Here is a 21148-nt window from a genome sequence, read left to right on the forward strand (position 1 = left end):
GTTTTTCCCAGGGATGTATTACTGACATTAGGAAAAAAAAATTAATAGTCAAATGCCCTCTTGTTCATTGATGAAGCTGATTTCTTGTAGATCAGGGAGGCTTTGCCTATGTGGTATCTCAGCCTTTGGGGATGGAGTCTGGGGGCTGGAATGGGGGCGGGGGGAGGAGGTAGAAAGAGAGGGAGACTGGGAGGGTAGGTAAAGGCAACTGTCCAAGAGGACAAGATAGAGAATGAGAAATAGGATATGGGAAGAACAACAGCTTTAGTGAAACCATGAGATGTGCTAGCATCCACTCAGGAAGCACTTGGGGCCATAAGTGAGCAAATTCCACTCCCGAGTTGCATGAGCTGCAAAGGGTGGGATAGAGTATTTCCTTGCCCCACCCCGTGGAACTTCTCAGTGTCCTGGCATCCTGAAAATTACTAACCTGGCCCCAGGAAGGCAGAAATCTACCAGAGGGAAAACTCTGAACCTGAGATGATGTGTAATGGGAGTGTATCTAAAACTCGATAATATCCTGGGAGAAGCGGTGAAAAGAAATTGGTTGGCCACCTTGTATTTTCTGACGAGTAAGTATGAATATTCCAAATTACTCTACTGAATTGCCCATTTATCCTATTTTATATTACAGTGTCTATCATTAAGAGTGTTGCAATAGAGACGCTAGAGTTGCGACGGTGAGGGTTCGTTCATCATGCTGGCAGGGATAGCTTAGTGGACAAAATACCAGCTTTCACCAACTATGCATCCAGAGGTTAACATGCAAGTGGCATTGACTCAGCAGCTCATCTTCTGAATGAAGCTAATTCCACAGAGTTTACTCAGATGGGTGGAGGGTCCTTTGGACAATGTCTGGGAAAAAACTTGCCTATCCTGCCTGGAAAATCACGATTCCTAGAACTTTTACAAACTTAAGATTTCCCTCAGTTTCCTGGAAGCATGAGCTATAGCAGAGCCAAACGTCTTCTGCCACTCTTAGAACTGGTGCCCTATTCTTGCCAGCTTTCCCTGTTTTATCATTAGCCTTACAGAAAGCCAATTTAGCCTTTCCTAAACTACTTCTTTTCATTTAATTGTTTAATACTCTTACTATATTTTAGATGTCTATAACAGTCTCTTAGTTTCTTCATCCTGCTCATAATTTCTTAATCTTAACCGTTCAAATCAAATCAATTGATTCATATATGTAATGATATGAACTACTCTCTAATAAACAAATCTTTCATTTTTATGGCTTTATCAATTTATGATGACAAAGTAGGAATGTTTACTAGTCACAAAAATAATGCTACCATTGTATAAATCAGCCAAAATCTAGGCTAATGATTCCATCTTTATAAAATTATATTCTTAAAATTTCATCAGCTAAGTTTGTATCAATTTGAAGAAGTTCTTGCTCCATTTGTAATCTCAAAAATGAACACAGCACACATTTACTGAGTACCCACTGTGTGTCAGATATTGTTATAAGCACTTGGCTACCAAGCTTAAAAAAAAATCCCTAGTCCTGTCCCTGCTAGTCTAGTGAAAATGCCCTAAAAACAGATTCATTCTCTCTGTGAACTCAGAGGTAGCTATAAGTAGAGACTTGAAGCTTCTTATTTCTAAATGCAGTCTGATAATCTGATTTTCAGATTTGAGCTTCTAAATTAGTCCAAATCTCGATTTTTGCAGATAGATATTTAAAAAGTAAGTGTTATATAGTTAAACCTATAAGGATGAAAATATGGGAATTTGAGAAACTGGAGGGGTGAGATTAATATTAACATAAGCTAATTTTATTCATGTCCCAGACTCTTTGCACAACGATTTCCTCTTTTACCTTTTTTTTCTGCAAGCCCATTCTGAGATTTCATCATTACACTCTGTACTGTCATCTCTCAGACATCGATCTTTCTGATACATCACGCACTGCTCCTCCTTCTACTCTTCCTGACTTCTAGATGGGACTGCTTCCATATATGCTGACATTCTAGTTATGACAACGACCCAGCCCTCCCTGTTCCAGCTACCTCTGCCATTAGATCACTATCTCCTTCTTTAATCCCCACTGCTAATTGCATGTGCTTATTTCCCACACATAATGCATGATGTGGTCATTTTAGTAATGACCATTTAGTATTTAATTCCTATTGTCCCATTATATGGAATTTCTTTTTTACATTAATTCATGCTTTCTCTATAATTTCCCTACAATTCACCAATATCAACACATTTTATCCTTAAATTCTCCAGGTGATTATTAAGGAAGTGGAAATGTAGCAATGTTTAGTTATTTCTTATAAATTCTCAATTTTCTTCCCCCCAATTTCCCATTATCCAAATATTCATTTCTTCAGGATGGCTGCAGGGCTATGTACCAGGCTGTCTTCCAGCATTCAGCAGACCTTTGTATCTACTTAGAGGCATTAGAGCTAGAATAGAAGGCAGGAGCAAGACCCATTTGCACTGCTTTCATTCAAAATGACTTCCAGGTCAGGATTAGGATGGTGTGTGGCCAGCTGTCTGTCTGAAATAGCTGCACACCTGACTGGCGCACTCTGGTGGTGAGAGGATACCCTGAGCAGGAGGGCTGCTGTGCAGCCTCCATACTGTCTCTACACTCAGGGGCTTGAGTGCCTCCTGGCTCCTCTTCTGTGAATTTTATATGGGATTGGTCCTTCCTTTCTCTCTTCCTTTATTTTCCTTTCTCTTTTTCTGTCTTAATTTAACACCTTATACTCAGTTTTGATGTGGGCCTTTACAAAGGAGCCCATTGTGAGTCTACAGGAGTAACTCAAGGATGATGACAGCGTTGGCGTAAATACTTGGGACATAGGTTTCATTTAGTCACAACAGAATGTCAGTGGTTCTTGAAAGAGGACTGATCACCCATTTGTTATTTCTCATCAAAAGAAAAACATGGGGGGAGGGAGTAGTAGAGTGCATGCTTAGAGGTTCAATCCCCAGTACTGCCATTAAAAAATAAATAAATAAACCAAATTACCTCCTCCCCCAAAAAAGTCTTAAAAATATATATATATATAAAGTGGAGGGTAATAAATAATATATAATAAATATATAATAATGTATATTAGTAAAATTTAGAAAATATATAATAAAAATATATATTAAAAAAGAAAGAAAAACATGAGCATGAATGCACACTGAGGCACTTTGCTCCACTAGATGAAAATATTTATTCAATGTAATAATTGGTAAGTGGGGATGAAGATCAATTATGAAATATTCTTTACAAGCTGTTAACATTAGAGTTAAGCAGCACCTTTTAAAGATAATGGAAATTTTATTCTGTCTTATGAAAGACGGACAATGGCCACTCAAATTCCTCTCTACTCACCATATCCTGAGACCTGTGTGTGAATCCAAGTGTTTCTAAAAAATTCAACATAATATTTGCCCTCTCTGAATATATCAGTTGCTGCAGCAGTAGCCCACTTAATGTTGATCTGTTGTCTAAAAAATGTACTGCCTCTCTAAACATCAGTCTTATGTCAACCCTGTTCAAAAACTTGCATTTGATATTACCTGAATATAATTTCTCAGATAGACAGGAAGTGTGGTTAGCTGTACCAGCTTACTGGTGACTTCTTGAAAAAAGAATATTTCTATTTTTCCTCTATAAAGAAGCAGATTACTCCACCTGGAGTTATCACATATATATTCTCAGTTCCAGAGAAAGGCCTAAATTATAGTAAGAAAGTGAATTAAATTTGGTTGAAGCTAATTTAAACTATCATTATTCTCGTTCATCAAACTCAATTTCTTCTGGAAATTTTACTCTCACTTCATAGTTTGTAAATACTCAGCAATTCAAGTGTAAAGTCTAGGAATTACCAATAACATCTAGTTGATAAACAGAATAAAAAATGCTCTCATTGAAGCCTTGAATAAAGTAAGAGGAGTCACAATTGTCTGCAGTGTAAAAATACTATGTGGGAGGAGTAAAGGTAGAAGCAAAGGGTAGAATTACTTGTATGTTTGAATATAAAACAAACTAAGGAAAAACCTAGATCCATTAAATGAAAATGCAGTAACTGTTCTGTTTCTACTTTTGCCCTTCTAGAGTCAATTTTTCTTGGCACAGTGTGAGTAATATTTTAAAAACATAAGCCAGACCATGTCAGTCTCCTGCCCGTAGCCATCTTTGGCTTATATGAAAGTTTTATACAAGATCTATGAGGTCGGACATGAGTTAGCCCTGGCTACCTTTTCAACAGCATTTTGTACCAGTCTCCGCATTACTTATTCATGTTTAGAATCAATCATGTCTGTCAAAGTAATTGTCAAAGTCCACACTTATTCTTGTGCTGAATCAGTCATTCCAAAGGCTATTTCAGTTTTCTATGATGAAGTGACAAAATCTAACATAGGCATAATGGACCAATATGATGATTGCCAAGAGACACAAAATGTTATTTAGTTGTACACATACCTAACTCTCCCAAGAAGCAGTTCTTATAGACAGATCAGTAATTAGGGTAGGAATTATTCTGCTGATGACATTCCACCAAATAACAGCTACAAAGACTTACCTGCAGCTACTATGATAACATCTGCCAGCTGAGTATGGATCTTCAGTTGTTCTTTCGGGGTGTATCTGTGAGCTATTGTCACAGTTGCATCACCTAGAATATAGAATAACTTCCATTAATGATTACTGAGTTTTTCAAAATTTATAATGCTCCAGTTCTGCAGGAGTTTTAGTTACATCCTGAGAATAGAAAAATTGCTTTGAAATGATCAAATCACTTTGAAACCAAAAGTTAGATAAGGAAATCTAGATGACCCTTAATATTGTTCCCTTCAATTGACCAGTGGAAAATCAAATGAGACCAAATAAGGGTGTGTGTTGACCATCAAAGGAGAGTTATAAACAGGGTCCTAGAAATCCAGGATTTGAAAGTTCTGTATTGACAGGTCAATACATAGGTGCAGGGGGTATTCACTAGCTTGATAATAAGATATATAAATTCTGAAAATAATAAAATAAGTGCACTAAAATGGGATGATGTACTATGGGAGCACAAGTGAGATATTAATTCTGCCTCATTTTGAGAAGGTGTCAAGGAAGGGTTCCTAAAGGAGTCAATGTACATTTTTAGGTCATGAAGTATGAACAAGAGTATACTAATCAGGGAAAGAATAAAATGGCATTCCAAACCAAAAGAACAGTAGGAAAAAATGGACCAACCTTGAAGTTATATGTTTAGAAAACGATGGAGAGGTCTAGGATATAACAGGAAGTATTCATACATGCTTTAATAAGTGATGTAGGAATAAGAAAGGTTAGCAGTCTGAGGGATTCCAGTGCTTAAAGTCTGAGCCAAGTAAGGGGAATGAGAGAAAGGCAGTGATGAGGGCAGTCAAAGGAAGGACTTCCAGTAAGAACGTGCCTGTGTGAGATAGTATCTTCTTTCTTCTCCTCCCAGATAACATGCAACACTACACAGTTAATGACAATAACAAAAACTGCAGGATCCCTGTATTCAGCAAAACTAGAAGACATATTTTCCACAGACTCCAAAAACATGTAAAAGTTACCCAGGAGTAGCAGAGTTAGTGGATACCACATAGGGAGAAAGGCAGAAAGAAGTTCAGAGAATACCAAGATGGCCAGTACTGGCAGATCTCTGAAAATGACGACAAAAATACACTTCCTGAAGGTGAAGGGGGTCACATCAAAATGCAATATATCTCTCTCGTATTTGTAGCAGAGAATGTAGGAATAAAGGCGAGGGGAGCCCTTTTGGATCTAGCATAGTTCACTGGGGGTATAACACAAAGACTCACACAGAGGAGCCATTTAAACGGGAAGCAGTTTGACTCTGTGAAAGTGGTAAAGGAAGAATCTGAAGGCTGCCCAGGACATCCTCCCCAAACCCCAGCAGAAGTACCCTGCAAACAGCTTACCCAAGAAAATCCAACTCATTCCATGATAAGTAATAAAAAACAAAAAAGGATTTAACACAGCATCAATACAAGGATACTATATAAGGATCAGCCTAGGGGAATTTTGATTCTGGTGATACTTACATGACTATATGCATTTGTCTAAATTCGTGAAACTATACACCAAAAAGAGTAAGTTTTACTATATGCAAATTTTTAAGTAAATAAAAGGATACATTAAAAAATGTCAAACCCAAGAAAAAACAGAAACAAAAAAATTTTTTAAATTGAAGCATAGTTGACTTACAGGGAAATAAAAATTAAGAATTTACCCACAAAGTAATAAACTAACAGAAAAATGTTATTGTGGAAAAGTTGAACATTATGACCAAACACTATACTAAATATTTAAAAAATAAGAACTTAGAGTCATACAAACTGGGGAAAAAAAGACTTGAATCCATACAAATTGACCTATAATGGTCAACACTGGGACACATTTCAGCAAAGTTGATGGATTTTAAAGATTAAAAAAAGAATTCTATGAGCAACTGGGCAAAGATTCAGATTTTTACACTGAATTCCAGAAAAATAGCAGAGCAATACCTACATGAGACTCATGTAAAGAAACTGGGAGTCAAGGACTTCATATCCAGTCAAATCATCCTTCAAGATTAAAAGTTTGCTAACAATTTTGAATTGTAAGAACTCAGGGAATATTGTTCCCATGAGTTTTTCCTGAGGTATGTGCTAAAAGATGAACTTTAATGAATCAAAATATATCTGAGGAAACTGGCAAGAGAACTATTGGAGAGTTTTGAATATATTTAGTTAAAAAATTATGACCAAAAATGTGAGGATTGGGGTGACAGACAAAATGTAAATGCTGTTTGCTCTGATTGTGTAGAAATGATGCAACTAACAAAATTAGAATGGGAAGGCCAAAGATGAGAAAGTTTGCTGACTGCCTATATCTAATGACTGGAATGAACAGATATTATTTAAAACTGGCCAATCAAATAATAGAAACATAAGAATACTTTAAAGTATAAGGTAAACATACAACAAAGATAATATTTATTGGCAAATATCAGGTAGAAGACAAAGAAATGGAATTATGAAAGGGAAACATTTTATTACCTTTTCCATTAGAATTGTCAATAGATACCATATGAAAAAACAGAGAACTAAGAGTACTGTATAAAGTTATAATTATTAACTTCCTAAATCTCCTAAATATCAAAGGAACCATACACAAAAAGAAAAAAACATAAAAAGAAAATAACCATAAAAACAACAAACAGAATAGAAAATAATATGACAGTTCAGATTGTATATATTTACCATAATAATAAATATAAATTCTTCTAAGTTATCTATATAATAATATTTTCAAATTGGTTCACAAAGCAAAATCTAATTCTGTATTTTATATAAAACACACCTAAATCAAAGCTGTTTTCAGAATCAAATAGAATAAAAAGATATATATTATAATGCAAAGGGGGGATTCAAATGAAGACACAACAATGGTAAATATATAAGTAACAAGTAAAAGAGAAATATAATTCATAAAACAGAAATTACAGGAGGTACACAGAAATAGAAACATATTGTATTTATTGAATTCAATTAACCTTTCTCAATCCATGACAGATCAAAGATATAGTAAATATGAATAACATAATTCATGACTTATATCTGATTGTAATATATCAAGCTCCAAAAAGAGATCATATATTTTCCTTTAAGATGCCCCAAGAATATATTTTTAATGATATGATTTTTGACAACAAAGAAAATATTAATGAACACCAAAAAGTAGATGGTTAGGTAAACTATAGATATTTTCTTTGATCACAACTCATTAAAGTTATAATTACTGGCAAAAATCAGAAAAAAATTTAGAATATTATTTTAAACAATCCTTGGGTCAAAAAGAAAACACAAAACAACATTGCAGAATTTCGAGAAACACGTACAATGAAAGTACTACAGATTGGATCCTATAAAATATAAATAAAGGAAAGCTTAGAGGAAAATTCACAGTCCTAAATTATTATATAAATAAAATGGGAATTTAAAAATGAGTGAATCAATTATTACCTTAAAATGTTAGGCAAAGAACAATAAAATAAATGAGAAAAAGATTAATAAACATAAATGTTTAAATGTTTATATAAATAAGCCTAAAAACTGGAATATTATAGGCAAGGAGAGAATTCAATAAATTAGCCAAGTAAAAAGGAATACATAGAAATAAATGTGAAAATTAATAAGGTATCCTTAACTAAAACGAGAGTTGAGAAGACCTGTAGAGGATACTCTCACTATTATAATGCTCCATCATTTGTATGCACTCGCCTCTATTTGCATATCCCATGGGAAGAGCTATACCTAGCATTCTCAAACAAGAAAAAGTCAATTACAACAGGAAGGAACATTTTTCTTGCCTAGCAACAGCCCAGCCAATGAGAAACCGTTGCCATCCTGAACTCTTACTTTCCTCTAATAAATTTTCGTTTAGAACAGTCCCTCCCAACTCTCCCCTTTTCTCTATAAAAAGCAAGCTCGCCTCCTTTGCACTCTGGATTTGCCTGTGGTCCACCATAGCTTGTATTTCGAAAACTGCAGTTCCTCTGGGTATTCCCAAATAAACTCATTTTGCAGATAAGGTAACTGGCTATTTTATTTTTAAAACAGACATAAATACTATCCTATATAAAAACATGTAAGAAGATATAATGAAAGAAAAGACCCCATTATAATAGCAATACAAAAAGTAAAATACTCAGAAGTAAACTTAACAAGAAATGAGTAAAATTTATGTGGTAAAAGACAATCTCTAGAACAACACCAAAAGACTTAAATAAGACTGAGGACTAGTCATGGTTTAAAGATTAAACCATGTTCTTGAGCAGAAAGGCTCAACATCATAAAGATGACAATCCCCCCTATGTCCATTACACATTGTATATGACTCTAATAAAAAATGGCATTTCTGCTGCTTTCTGGATGAATAGAATTTTATCCTAAAGTTAATATGGAAAAATAAACGAGAAAACCAGCCAATCTTTGAATAGGAAGAACAATGAGAGGGAACTCCTTGTACTTGATGCAGAAAGACTACGTGAGTAATCTTTCTCATTTAAGGTAATGGTACCACCTTCTGCCCAGTTACTTAGTGAAAGTCTGTGAGTCTCCTTGTTTTTTCTTTTTATTCTACTTGCTATAAACCATCAACAAATGCAGAGTATATGTTTAGAACCATCCCAAGACACCAAAATTATGAAGCATCTTCTCATCCCTATCTTAATATAGTTCTCCTATATTTAGAAATATACATTAGCAGTCCACTCAAGCATTCTCTGGTTCCAGATAAAAGCCTCCCAAATCCCTACAAAAGCCAGAATTAAAATCAAGACTAAACCAAAACCTCTCACTTCATCAGTACTGATGATTTAAGCAAGGAATTGAAAGAGACATAATCCAATGTGTTATACAAACAACTGTGATTAACAATCTGAAAAGTTTCATGTAAAAAAATATTAAGATGAATTTCAATCAGCATGGAAGAATCTTTTAGGCAGTTCCACTCCTTCAATAGTAGTATCTAGTTAACTTGTTATTGCTTCTAAGTGAGTTAGGCCAGCGATACTCATGATACCTATCAGAGTCATATTTAGACTTGATTGGTCAGTTTCTGTGCTATCAAACCATGGCAAGGCTTCTAGCCTGCTGTTCATTAGACTAGATGATGATAGCAAAAGAGGGGTGAACCAAGGGTGAGTTAAGAGCAAATGTATTCAAATAATGCATCAGACTCTCCTCCCTTTGCCCCTCAATACCTGTTCCTGTTGCTGAGAGCCAGATACCCTAACTATTGCTTTATTTAACCTGTCTTACTTGGCATTGTGAAAATTGTTGTCATTCCTATTTTCAATTCTGGTGCCGTTATTTTTCTTCAATGACTCCCATGGCTTGCTGTGCCTAATTGTTTCTTGCACCTCAGCTTTTTCCCTTGGGTAATCAGCACCAACAAGTTACAGTAGCTACTTTATAGAATGATGCATGTATCTCTGACCCTCAGATGACTTCTTCCCACACTCAGTTTTATCCTCGTATTGTGTGTATGATAACCGCCAGGGAGAGGGCCTAATTTTTCCATCACACAAACCTAGATAAAAATGTTCTATAAGTAGAGTCTTAAGCAATTTCATTGTGTCCAGTGCTTTACACCATGTTTATAAGACATAGCAAGAGAAAAAGACTTATTAGAACCTATCTCCTGGGATCATAGGTTCTGTTAGAACTTAATAATTAGCTGCTGGGCAAGATACGCTCCTTACACAAACAAGAGTTGTCCACTTCCAGCCCCCTGAGTGGTTTTCTAGTCTAAAATTACCTCTGTGATTTATGCAAAATTGCAGATTGTAGCAAAGAGTTGTTGGCAACTGACACAGAATGCCAATTTTGAGGAAATTAGTATTCACTCTTAAAAAAAGCTAACACAAACAACACAATACGCTTCATTTTAGAGTGTCTATTTTTTTTTTTTTTGGTTAAAATTACCTAAATGAGAAGTTCACTTATTCAGACATTTCCAGGCCGTTTCCTACCTTCATTTATTTAATAATTAAGAAATCATCCTAGGACCACGCCAAGCAATGGAGACACACAGTTCTCACATGGAGAACAGATCTGAATCAGAATCATAATACAGTGTGACAGTTCCACGTCAAAAGGAGGTGTAAGTTACAGCGTTGACATCAAGCACCATTATCTACTCTAGCTGAGAAGAGCATGGGGCAGTTAAAGGTCTTAGAGACAGATTCTTGATGTGGGTAGGAATTTGGTTTGCTTCTGCTTCAGTTACCTTATGCTTTTCCTATCCTTTCCAATTGATAAATTATTTTCTATAAAAATGTGAGGAGGGCATATTATTTAGCCCCAACTGTTAGAAACTTCTTTCTTAAAGGAGTGGAAGTCTACCTTTTCCCAGCTTTTACCATGATCCTAGATCTGTCGTCCACAGCAACGCAGAAGAAGTCTCATCTTCCTTTTCCATGAGGTACATCTTCAAATAATGATGTACTTGCTTCTGCCTGCGTCAGCAGATGAAGCAAAAGGGTGAATCCAACAGGAGCTAGAATCTCACATGTAGGGTTCTGCTTTGTCACTTTCTCTGGATAAGGGAAATCTGAGTCATTCCTGTTACATTAATTCATCCCTGGTCTGGCTTAGAGGAAAATTGCTGAGGAAACTGCAGGAAGGAAAACTCAGTACTCATCAACAGAAGAGCACTTGATGGAAAAAGGACAAATGCCTCCCAGAGGCCTAAAGATTTTGGATTTGAATATGTTATTTCTTTCTCCATAAGCTGCTATTGCATTTTGAAGCATAAAACAGACAAACAAAAAACCTTTCCATAGAAAAATTCTCCATAGAAGCTAAATAGGCAAAGCCAAAACATATGTGATGGGAATCATCCTTATATAAAAACTTACCACATGTCCAGCACTGTTCTAGTGCTTTACACACATTAACTCATACATCGTCACCAAACACTGTAAGAGTATTTTTATGAGACACAAATTAACATTATTTACATTTTATAAATGAGAAAACTGAGGAAACACAAAAAGCCCAGTAATCTGTCCAAGGTCATAAAATTATATGAGCCAGAACTGAAACTCATTTAGTCCAGTTTTAGTGTCCAAGCTTCTAGTCATTTCTCTATCCAGCCTCCACACTGGACAGAAAGAAAAGGAACTGCTGGAATTCATAGTTGTAAAATCAGAGCTGGCAAACACCATGTTTTCACTTGTCAGCAAAATAGCATTTCTCGGATTATCATCTTGACTCTTTTAGGAGGCCAGTGTGGGATCTTGGAATAACAGTGGGTTCATTTCAGTGTTTTGAGCAGTCGCCCTCAATTACCCTGACTGTATTAAATTATCTATGGAGCTTTCTAAAAAATACTGATACTCAGGTCTAGCTCATAAAGATTCTGATATAACTGTTCTGCATTGGGATCCGGTGACTACATTTTTTAAAGTCCCCAGATGATTCCAGTGGAAAGCTAAGGTTGAGAACCACTGGTTTAGAACTTGGGAAGAAGAGAATGACTCAGAAACTGAGAATGAGAAGAAATGTCTAAGTGAGATCAGAGAAGTGCATACCAATGGTGGCTTTGATCTATGCTAAGCAATAAAAGAAATAATCCTATAAAATATGGCCATTTCATTAAATTAAAAAGCATAGTATGAATATTACTCAGTCCATTACATAGCTCCCTGATTATAAGGATCCTTAGGAGAAATTAATTTTTGGTCTTAATATCAGAAAATGGTTTATTTATCCTGAGCATGTGTTTGTTTTTAATCTTAAAGACACTTAATTGGGTAACTAGTCATCTTTTTTTTTTCAACTGCTAAAAAGCTTCAGAATGAAATTAGTGACCCTATCACATTAAGTTTAGACTCAATTAAATAAATTCAACAAACATATATTCAGTGACAGTATATAAAAAAGCAATGTGCTTGGTAGGGGTAAAATAGCCATGAAGATTTAAAGACAGGCCTATTTTTAATTGTAGCTTTATTCTTGGCTCTATTTTACATCCAAGCCTTTCTTCCCCTTTTCTTAACTATTTCTCATTTGCATTGTGCTTTATCTACTGCTGTGGCCCACCTTAAACACTTTTTAGAATAAGTACATCACAATGGCTAATGTGAACTGAACACTTCCTACGAGTAAACACTGAGTTCTAGGAAGATGCAGGAAGAGAGTGTGCACTCAGGCAGCATGATCAGAGGGCCTGTTTTCATTAACACTAGGCTCTCCTGCTCCAGGAGTCAGTCTTCACCCATCAAGACTACAGCAGAGTGAGAACAAGTTGGCAGTTATAAATGAAGATATTCACTTTGGACTCATATTTTTAGGGTTATTTTCCCATTATAGGGATGAGATGTGTTAAATCATCCACATGAATCAGTTCCCCAGGTGACCAAATTCCTCATGGTACCAAACTGTGAGGTCAGTGTTGATGGTAGTATTCCTGAATGTGAAACAGATTTTAAGCTATTAAAAACAGAAACAACAACAAACTAGATTTTAAAGCAGTCAGACTCTCCCAAATCCTAGCCAAAATGAGGTAGCCAGCCCAGCCATGGGACAAAGGGTTAAGTGTTAGTATGGACCAAGGTATTGCCCTTTCTTTCATGTCATTTTGGCTAGGAGGTGAGTGTACATAATTATATAATTATCTTTCTATAATTTTTGAATTTTATTTTCTGCTTTCTAAAATTAACATATGAAAATAAACTCGGATCTTGCTACATCAGATTCTGCAAACTAGCTTAAAAGACCATAGACTAATGCTAAATAAGTATTCACAAGGTTCCTTCCTGAATTCGAGACTGAAAAATGCAGACACCTTGAAGAACACTGTGCTGTTCACTGCCCTGTTCTTCCTCTGTGTGGGGGAAAGCTAGACCTCTGGGGTGTACTAGTACAGATACAGAAAGTATACAAGTTCAGATATAGAGCTATGGGGGAAAAAAAAAAGGTCCTGGTCAAATACTAAAGACTGGTACTCTCAGAGATTCCACATTAGAGCTCTCAGTGCTACCTATATAAAAGGCTATATTATATTACTATAGTCACAGCCAACTTATATGTCTGATTTTGTTTAACCCAGACTTATTAGACTAATTCTTGCCCCTTTAAAAAATAATTAAACCCATTTAAGATCTTGTGGTACATGGGTGTGCCTAAGAAACAGCTTACCAACAGCTGCATTAGAACTTTCATGACACTCTGGTGCTACAAATAAAGTGAATGTATTCATTCACTTACTGAACAAAGACTTCTTGGAGAGCCATTGTGCTAGATGCTGGAGATAAAATGGGAAGATAAGCAGATCTGGCTTTCGCTCTTGTGGAGTTGATAGACCAGCAAGTAGGATGAACACTAATCAGATAATGACACAGATGAGTGATAATCACAGACTGATCAATGTGGTGAAGAAAAAGTTCTTCAGTGTGTCTGTGGTGGTGTGTGTGAGGGAGTGGGTGAGATTTTCAGAGGAGCTGGCTTGAGGAAGTTATATCTGATGCATCTGATGTATATCTGAAGTAGTAACACTATTTTGCATTGACTTGATTTTTTTAAATCATCAAATCGTCAATTATCATTATAAAAGTATTTACTTTGTAGAGAATGAACTTTTTTCTTCTAGAAATTTCAGAAATTTTAGAAATTTTTAATAACTTCCTAGAAGATATTTTTATTTTTGTTTGTGAGATGGGATCTTTTAGTTTGAAGAGTAGTGACAGAAGGTAGACAATAAAAACATTCCACTGCAACAGTAACAGAAGTTAGACAAAAAAAAGGTACAACATTCATGTATAATTGTGATTAGAAATTATCCATTCCTTCCTACAACTAAGCTTTTTATTATAGAAAGCTCTCCTCTTTTGCAGCACTTTGTACAACTACAATGATTAATCATTCATACCTAATTGTTTAATGACTGTCTTTCCTACTAAGCTGTAAGCTCAAGAGGACAAGGCAATATCTGATTTATTCACCATCATATTCCCCGTGCTAGTGACAAAGAAATCAGGCCCTCATAAGAAGGCCGCATTACATATCAGCAGCTCAAGGAAAACAAAAAATCTAAACAAAATGATAGATTTTAAGTGTTTTACTGGAAAAACACTGTGACCTCTTTCAATTAATGCTGTCGATAACAACTTCCTCTCTCTTCCCAGTGTCCTGAGGTCTCTCCCTTTCCTGATGGTCATGAGGCACCCTCCTCCACTGTGATCTGATTCTTGGGGGAAGGGGAGTCATAAGTTATATTTTTATATAAATTGCTATAGTGTTAAAATGTGAAGGAATCAGTGTGTGGTAGGCACCTTGCTACTTATCTCCCTCTTCCCCACGATATAGGGATTTTTTTCAATAAATGGCAGTGTTTTATTTTAAATCCCCAGCCTGCAGCCTTATTTTCTACAATACAGGCACATAGGAGACACTAAATACGCTTTTATTGATTCACTGACTAGCTGCATTATTATATGCCAAGCCCTGTGCTAAATTCCTGAGATACAAACAGCCTAAGACAAAATATCTGTCATGGAGCAGTTCATATTTATTATGTGTGTGTAGGACAGGGGAATGGGCAGACAATCAACATGCAACAGGATTAGCATTGTGATGGCAGCATACATAAGGTGCAAAAGTTAGATCTGGTCCACATCTTGAAAGATGGGTGGGAGGCGAGAGCAAAGCAGGCGAGTGATGGGAAATGGCAGTCTCTGCAGAGGGAACAGGGTAGGTAATGCCAAGCAGGCAGGCAAGAGACGGTGTGTTTGGGGAACAGTGTGTAGTTCTATGGAGCTTCTGCATAAGGTATGAGGGGTAATGTGATGGGAGGAATGGCTAAAAAGGCAGGTAGAGCAGAGCACAGCAACTTTACAAGTGATGCCTGGAACAACTGGGCTTATAGACATTAGAAAGGGATGCTTTGTAATGGTAATAAAACAAATATCTGGTACTCTGAGTTCATGAAAAGAGAAGAAATGAAAGGGAAGGAAAAGGATTTGGACTTCATTTTATATTTTAAATAGTGTTTAATGTTAGTTTCAACAGTGTAACTAATAGTTTCAGCTGTGAGAATAGGCGGTATAAGTACAGTGCTTTCCAGATACTAGCTGGCTGAATTTAAGAGACATTGAAAATGAAACAGTATCCCTACTATTCAGCTTAGAAAATGAGACTACAGCAAGCATTTGTTCTGTTCTATCGCTTTCCACTCTGCAAACTCAAAGCTGTAATTCAGTAAAGTCTAGTCAACATGGAGGCATCACAAAACATTCCCCCAGTATCTTCCCATGAGTACTTCTAAATTAAGGAATAGTGGGATGGAAAGTAGCAGAGGCTAAATGCTGGCCACTCCTCCCTGCCCCAGTTTGACAACGGTTCATTCTACAGAGGAGCAAAAGTCCCACTCCACTCCACTGCCGACAAGACTAAGAATCTTGGTCTCGGTGGCATGATTGCTTTGCGTGACTCCTGCACTCTTAGGTGTCCCTTTTTGGCTCCTCTTTTTGAAACCCGAGAGTGCCTGGCCCAGCCTGGCGCTGGGCTGAGCTTAATCACACATACCACTTATATCATGTTGCACTTGCCTGGAACATCTGCTCCTGTGTTACTACCTGAAGGCACCTCCTGTAGGTGGGAGGTAATACTCCCAGGTTGGCAAAAATGATCATTTTTCACAACTGCAGCCAATTTTCAAAAAGGGAAGGCATTCCACTGACAAAATATCTTGTGGTTTTCCATTTAGATAGGATGTCCCTTGAATAAAAAATATCTGATATGTAGAAATTTGCAGCAGATGGGCAGCTTCAGTGTAAAAGCTGAGCACCAATACAGAAGCAGCGCCTTGAGAAAACATGGTGTCCAAAGCTGAACCCTGAAGATGCAGTCTGTCATCCTCTGGAAACAGAGGACTAAGTCATCACTGTACCCCACAGTGTTTCATAGAGAATATGTACTGAATGCATATTGCCTGAATGAAATCAAGAACACCTCTGGGTCCATAGGACTCTAAGCAAAACCAGCTACTTGCTAACCCTCAAAATGCTCTTTTAAAAAGACCCAGCACCAATGCCACGGCAATAGTCCCACATTTCAGTTAAAGGAGCAGCACGTAACCCTATGTTGTGGCCATTCAGGGGGACCTATTTAGATGAGATGTCCTACATAAGAAAATAAAATAGGCAGAAAAGAATTTGAAGTAATATCAGATTCTGTATTCGTTCAGTGGTAATTAATACACATAATGCCTTGTCATTATGACACTTTGTTATCTTGAAGGGAAAAAAACAACTGTTTCAAAGAAATTGGAGGACTTCTGTCTTACCTCATCACAGTAGAGCTAAGCATAAAGACTTTGTGCTAAAGCCAACAGTGTTCAGTTTTCCTTCTGAACGGTGACACTGGGTAGGTTACCACACACAAAGAGGTTACCAGAGCAGCAGTGATTTATCGGCAGTCACGATGGTACTCAAACAGCCTAACAAGTAGTGGGGCTTAGGAGAAGAGACGCTCCACTCCCAGTGTCTTTATGTTTCCTCAGTTACCAAATGAAATGCTTGCTTGAGGATGCTGAGTTTTATTTGTGCCACTGAATATTTCTCATTTAAGTCACCTGTACTTGCATACAATGCTCCCCCTGTACTTCCATCCCCACCTGACCACCACCAAGACTATAAGCTCTTGAAAGACAGGGACCACTTGTCGCTCTCTACAAACTACATAGTGGCTCAAATGTCATGTCTGCTACGAAGCTTCCTGGGATGACACGTCCTCAGCAGACGGGTGTCCCCCTGCAGCATCCTGCTGTGTTGGGTATCAGTACTACCTCTTTACCTCAAGAGTTTAGCACATTCTCAGTCCTCTAAATATTTCAAGCCCTTGAATAATTCAAAGAAGCTCTTTCTCACCAAACAGCTGGGGTCCATGTCCTAACTCATCCAGACTAAAAGCTAGCCAGGTGTCGACACATATTTATCAAGCTAAGTTACGGTATGGGCATATTTCTTCTAGTGCAATTATCTTCTGCTTTAAGACACAAATGAATCATTAGGGCTCTGAATCTTTTCTGGCCAAGAAATACAGTGTGAGCTGAATGCTGAACATTGTGAGTGTCATCAGAACATGTTCTATAGATATGAAGTTGCCCAGTTAATCCTCCTTCATTATTTCCATTAGCTAACAAGGCACATGGAGTCACTGCACATAATTACTGCTCTAATAGACATGGACGTTTGAAATATTAACTTTCCCACAGACTTCAAATCTTCAGTAAGCAGCTCTCAACAATTCATTATATTAATCATATATGTCACCACACTCCTATTAAATATGCATGAGATTAAACACCATCCATGTTGTGAACTGTCCAACATCATTTTTAATATAATGTATTACTTTTTAGGTACTATAATTATAACAGCACCTGGTGCCGCTATAATAAATGTAAATTTAACTACTTGGCATGTAAATAACCAGTATTATAGCTAATTCTGCTTTTATTCAATTTTTAACATGCATTCAGGTGAAAATATTTTGTAACACAACGGGTAAAGTATTAATAAAGTTAATGTTTTACAACATAGGAATGTCTAATTTAAAATTGCATAAAGAAGAGGTAAGTTAATTTTCTTACACTTAGGTATTTTACAAATAATTCAAAATTGGAATTTATCAAGAAATTAGCACACAATGTATTAATACTTACAAGAAAAATGTAAAGTACAATTTATGATGTCATATTTCTAATCTAATACTTTATAGCCTTTATAAATTCTATATTTATGCAAATTATTACAACAAAGACTAGGTTTGATCCCCAAAACAGCAAACATAAAGTCCAGCAGAAAAAGAAAATAAAATTTCAAATGAAGGTGAAAAATACATCATTAACCTTGGATTATGTTACTCTAAACTTTATAGTTATGTATATGGCCACAGAGTATTAACTTAAGCATAATAATGGAAATAATAGTAGTAGCCACAGTTCACACATCCCAAGGGCCTACTTAACCTACTGCGTGAGGCACTGTGAGTAGAGCTTGACACTCAAATCTCATTCAATTTTCACAATAACTCAGTGAAGAAGATAGTAATACTATCTGTGCTTTACAAATGAGGGAAATGGAGGCTTATACAGATTAAATGACTTGTCAAGGACACAGGGCTTGGTAGGAGAGGGGTCTGACTTCAAGTCTGTCCTCCTAAACACACAGTCAGCACCCACCTGCCAGCTTAGAACACCATGTCCTTGTATGGCCTTGGGTAAGTCACTGAAGTCTCGACAGCTCATTTCCTCTAATTGCAAAATGCAAATACTAATCTATGCCGGAATTATTGAGGATTAAATGAGATAGTTCACAAGAAAGGGCTGTGCAAGTAATGGAGTTACATAATGCTGTTGCTATGTTATCGATGAGATAAGAAAATAAAATGTTGAAAATGAATTAAAAACTGCCCATTGGCTCTTGGTCAAAATTTCCCAACAAAACTAATACACCAAGGTAAACTTCCCTGGTCGTTTTATCTTGCTTAACACTAGAAACTGTTACATAAAGGAAATATGAATCAGCATCTCCGTAAGAGACAGACAGATAAGCATTAATAGATTAAATTAGAAGGGAACAGTAAAACTAGAAATGCAACTTTATGGATGGTTACGATGCAAACTGTGTTCATACTACCAGATTTGGCCTTTCAAAGAGCTCTGCAAAACTAAGGCTTCTTAAAGTTACCTTGAGTCACTATCAGGCCCTAGTTTACTATGATGCACATACACATTTTGATTTGCGGCAATATTTAAATCCTTAAGTCCAGGGAGAAAAAACAATATTCAAAAGTCTTAGAATTCATCATTTTAAATAAATGATACATTATAATTGGGCTTATTTTTCCATATGGATTTGTGGCTTAAAAAATTATTTCATATGCATCATGTCAATCAAGATCATAAAATTAGTACTGTCGACCCCTGAACAATGCAGAGGTTAAGGGCACCAACCCTCTGCCCAGTTGAAAATCCACACGTAACTTTACAGTTGGCCCCCATAATCATGGTTCCATGTGCATTGATTCAATTAATTCACCCTGTAGTACTGTAGTATGTATTCAGTGAAAAAAATCTGCATGTAAGTGGACCTATGCAGTTGAAACCCATGTTGTTCAAGAGTCAATCATATTTGAATAAATGAAATCAGAAAACTGGAATTCACCAAGGTTAATAGTGGTAAAACAAAGTCTTTTACCCATACCTTGGTGGTGTGTGTTGGGGGGTGTGGTGTGTATGGACAGACACATATCTATTAACATGTGATTTGTATGTATCTAGTATGTATCTAGCCTTTCCACCCTTCTTAATGTTTAAATTTTTAATGATTTAAAGGAAGTATATATACTCAGAAGAAAAAGTAGGAACAAAGGGGTCACATATTTCCAATAATTCTTATATTCATTATCAAGGTGCTCATGTCATTAGAGAAGGAATAAGGAAAATCTTTATTTGCATAAACCCACAAATATGCTAAGTCACATTTTCAAACATCTTCATTTGATGATTTTAAGAAGAGACTGTATGAGTGCCTGGAATCTCCAGACCCACCTACCTCCCGGCCGTTCGTGTTCTCCGTCGGTGTGGAGGAGCATGGCAATGGGCATCCCCACATTCTTGGATCTTCCAACCACAACCACGTTTTTCCCAAATGTTTCAATCCCTTAAAACACAGAGTTTGATTTAAATGAAGAATAAGCAACAAGAATCAAATTAAACAACAGTCAATTGAAACAATCTTCAAAAACTTCTAATTAAATTTGAATTATTGTGTGTCTTGTCTATAATGTTCCCACATTCATTCTTTATAAATATTTCTTTTTATACGTCTTGGATTTGTCACTTCCGCTCTCATTACATCCTTATTAAAAAACCACAGACATTTTCAAGTTGCCATTAAGTTACTTTTAACTGTTAAAATGCACATGAAGAGTTAGAAATGCAGAGAATTAAAATATATGAATTACTGATTATAAAGTAAGCAAATACAACAATGTCGAGCTTAATTGGCAATCAAACTTTGAGTAAATCTGGGACAAAATGACATAGGGAAAAAAAGTGTTTTTTTCACAAAACTCATGCACTTTACTCCATAGGAGAGAACCACTAAAGTTATAGACTTCGAAAGGTCCAAAAGATAAAACTTACAGATTTAACATCCTTTACCTCTTTAGGGCATAATTTCTTCTTAAGTAAAATGAAGAAGTTAGAATTAAGGTTTTTCCAAGTACTAACATTCTAAGAGTATGATTCTAGGGTCTGCTTTCCCTTGGAAGTTTTTTCTCTCACTTAGAAAACGGCAGATTAGAAAGGAGGAAATGCTGCCAGAAATGGAAATGACAGTAACGGAGACTTAAGAACCATCACCTGCCTCTTCGAGGGTCTGTCGGAGCATTACTGTATTTAGACTGCATTTCAAGGGCAAGTGTTTATAATGAAAACCTAGGTCATCAGAGATGGTTCAAAAGTGTTCAGCACATTTTGTTTTGAAAAGTAAGGAAAAACATAATACATTTTGAAAAATGTACATCAAAATACATTAAATTTAAAGTTTGAAAGTAGGGAGACAAATGTACTATTTGGAAAATTCACTCCCTA

At 36.3% G+C, this 21148-nt stretch overlaps 1 protein-coding gene across 8 annotated transcripts in view; it reads right to left on the reverse strand.

The window, feature by feature from the left end:
* Positions 1–21148, reverse strand: part of MTHFD2L (methylenetetrahydrofolate dehydrogenase (NADP+ dependent) 2 like) — a 115144-nt gene that overhangs the window by 55152 nt on the left and 38844 nt on the right. For all 8 annotated transcript variants that reach the window (XM_032457994.1, XM_032457997.1, XM_032457999.1 and 5 more), the window contains 2 exons: positions 20106–20213; positions 4539–4631 (listed from right to left, as the gene is read on the reverse strand). In XM_032457994.1, coding sequence (XP_032313885.1) covers positions 4539–4631; positions 20106–20213 — 201 coding nt within the window. The remainder of the gene's footprint in view (positions 1–4538; positions 4632–20105; positions 20214–21148) is intronic.

The sequence above is a fragment of the Camelus ferus genome, chromosome 2 (genome assembly GCF_009834535.1).
Source record: "Camelus ferus isolate YT-003-E chromosome 2, BCGSAC_Cfer_1.0, whole genome shotgun sequence".
NCBI lineage: Eukaryota > Metazoa > Chordata > Mammalia > Artiodactyla > Camelidae > Camelus > Camelus ferus.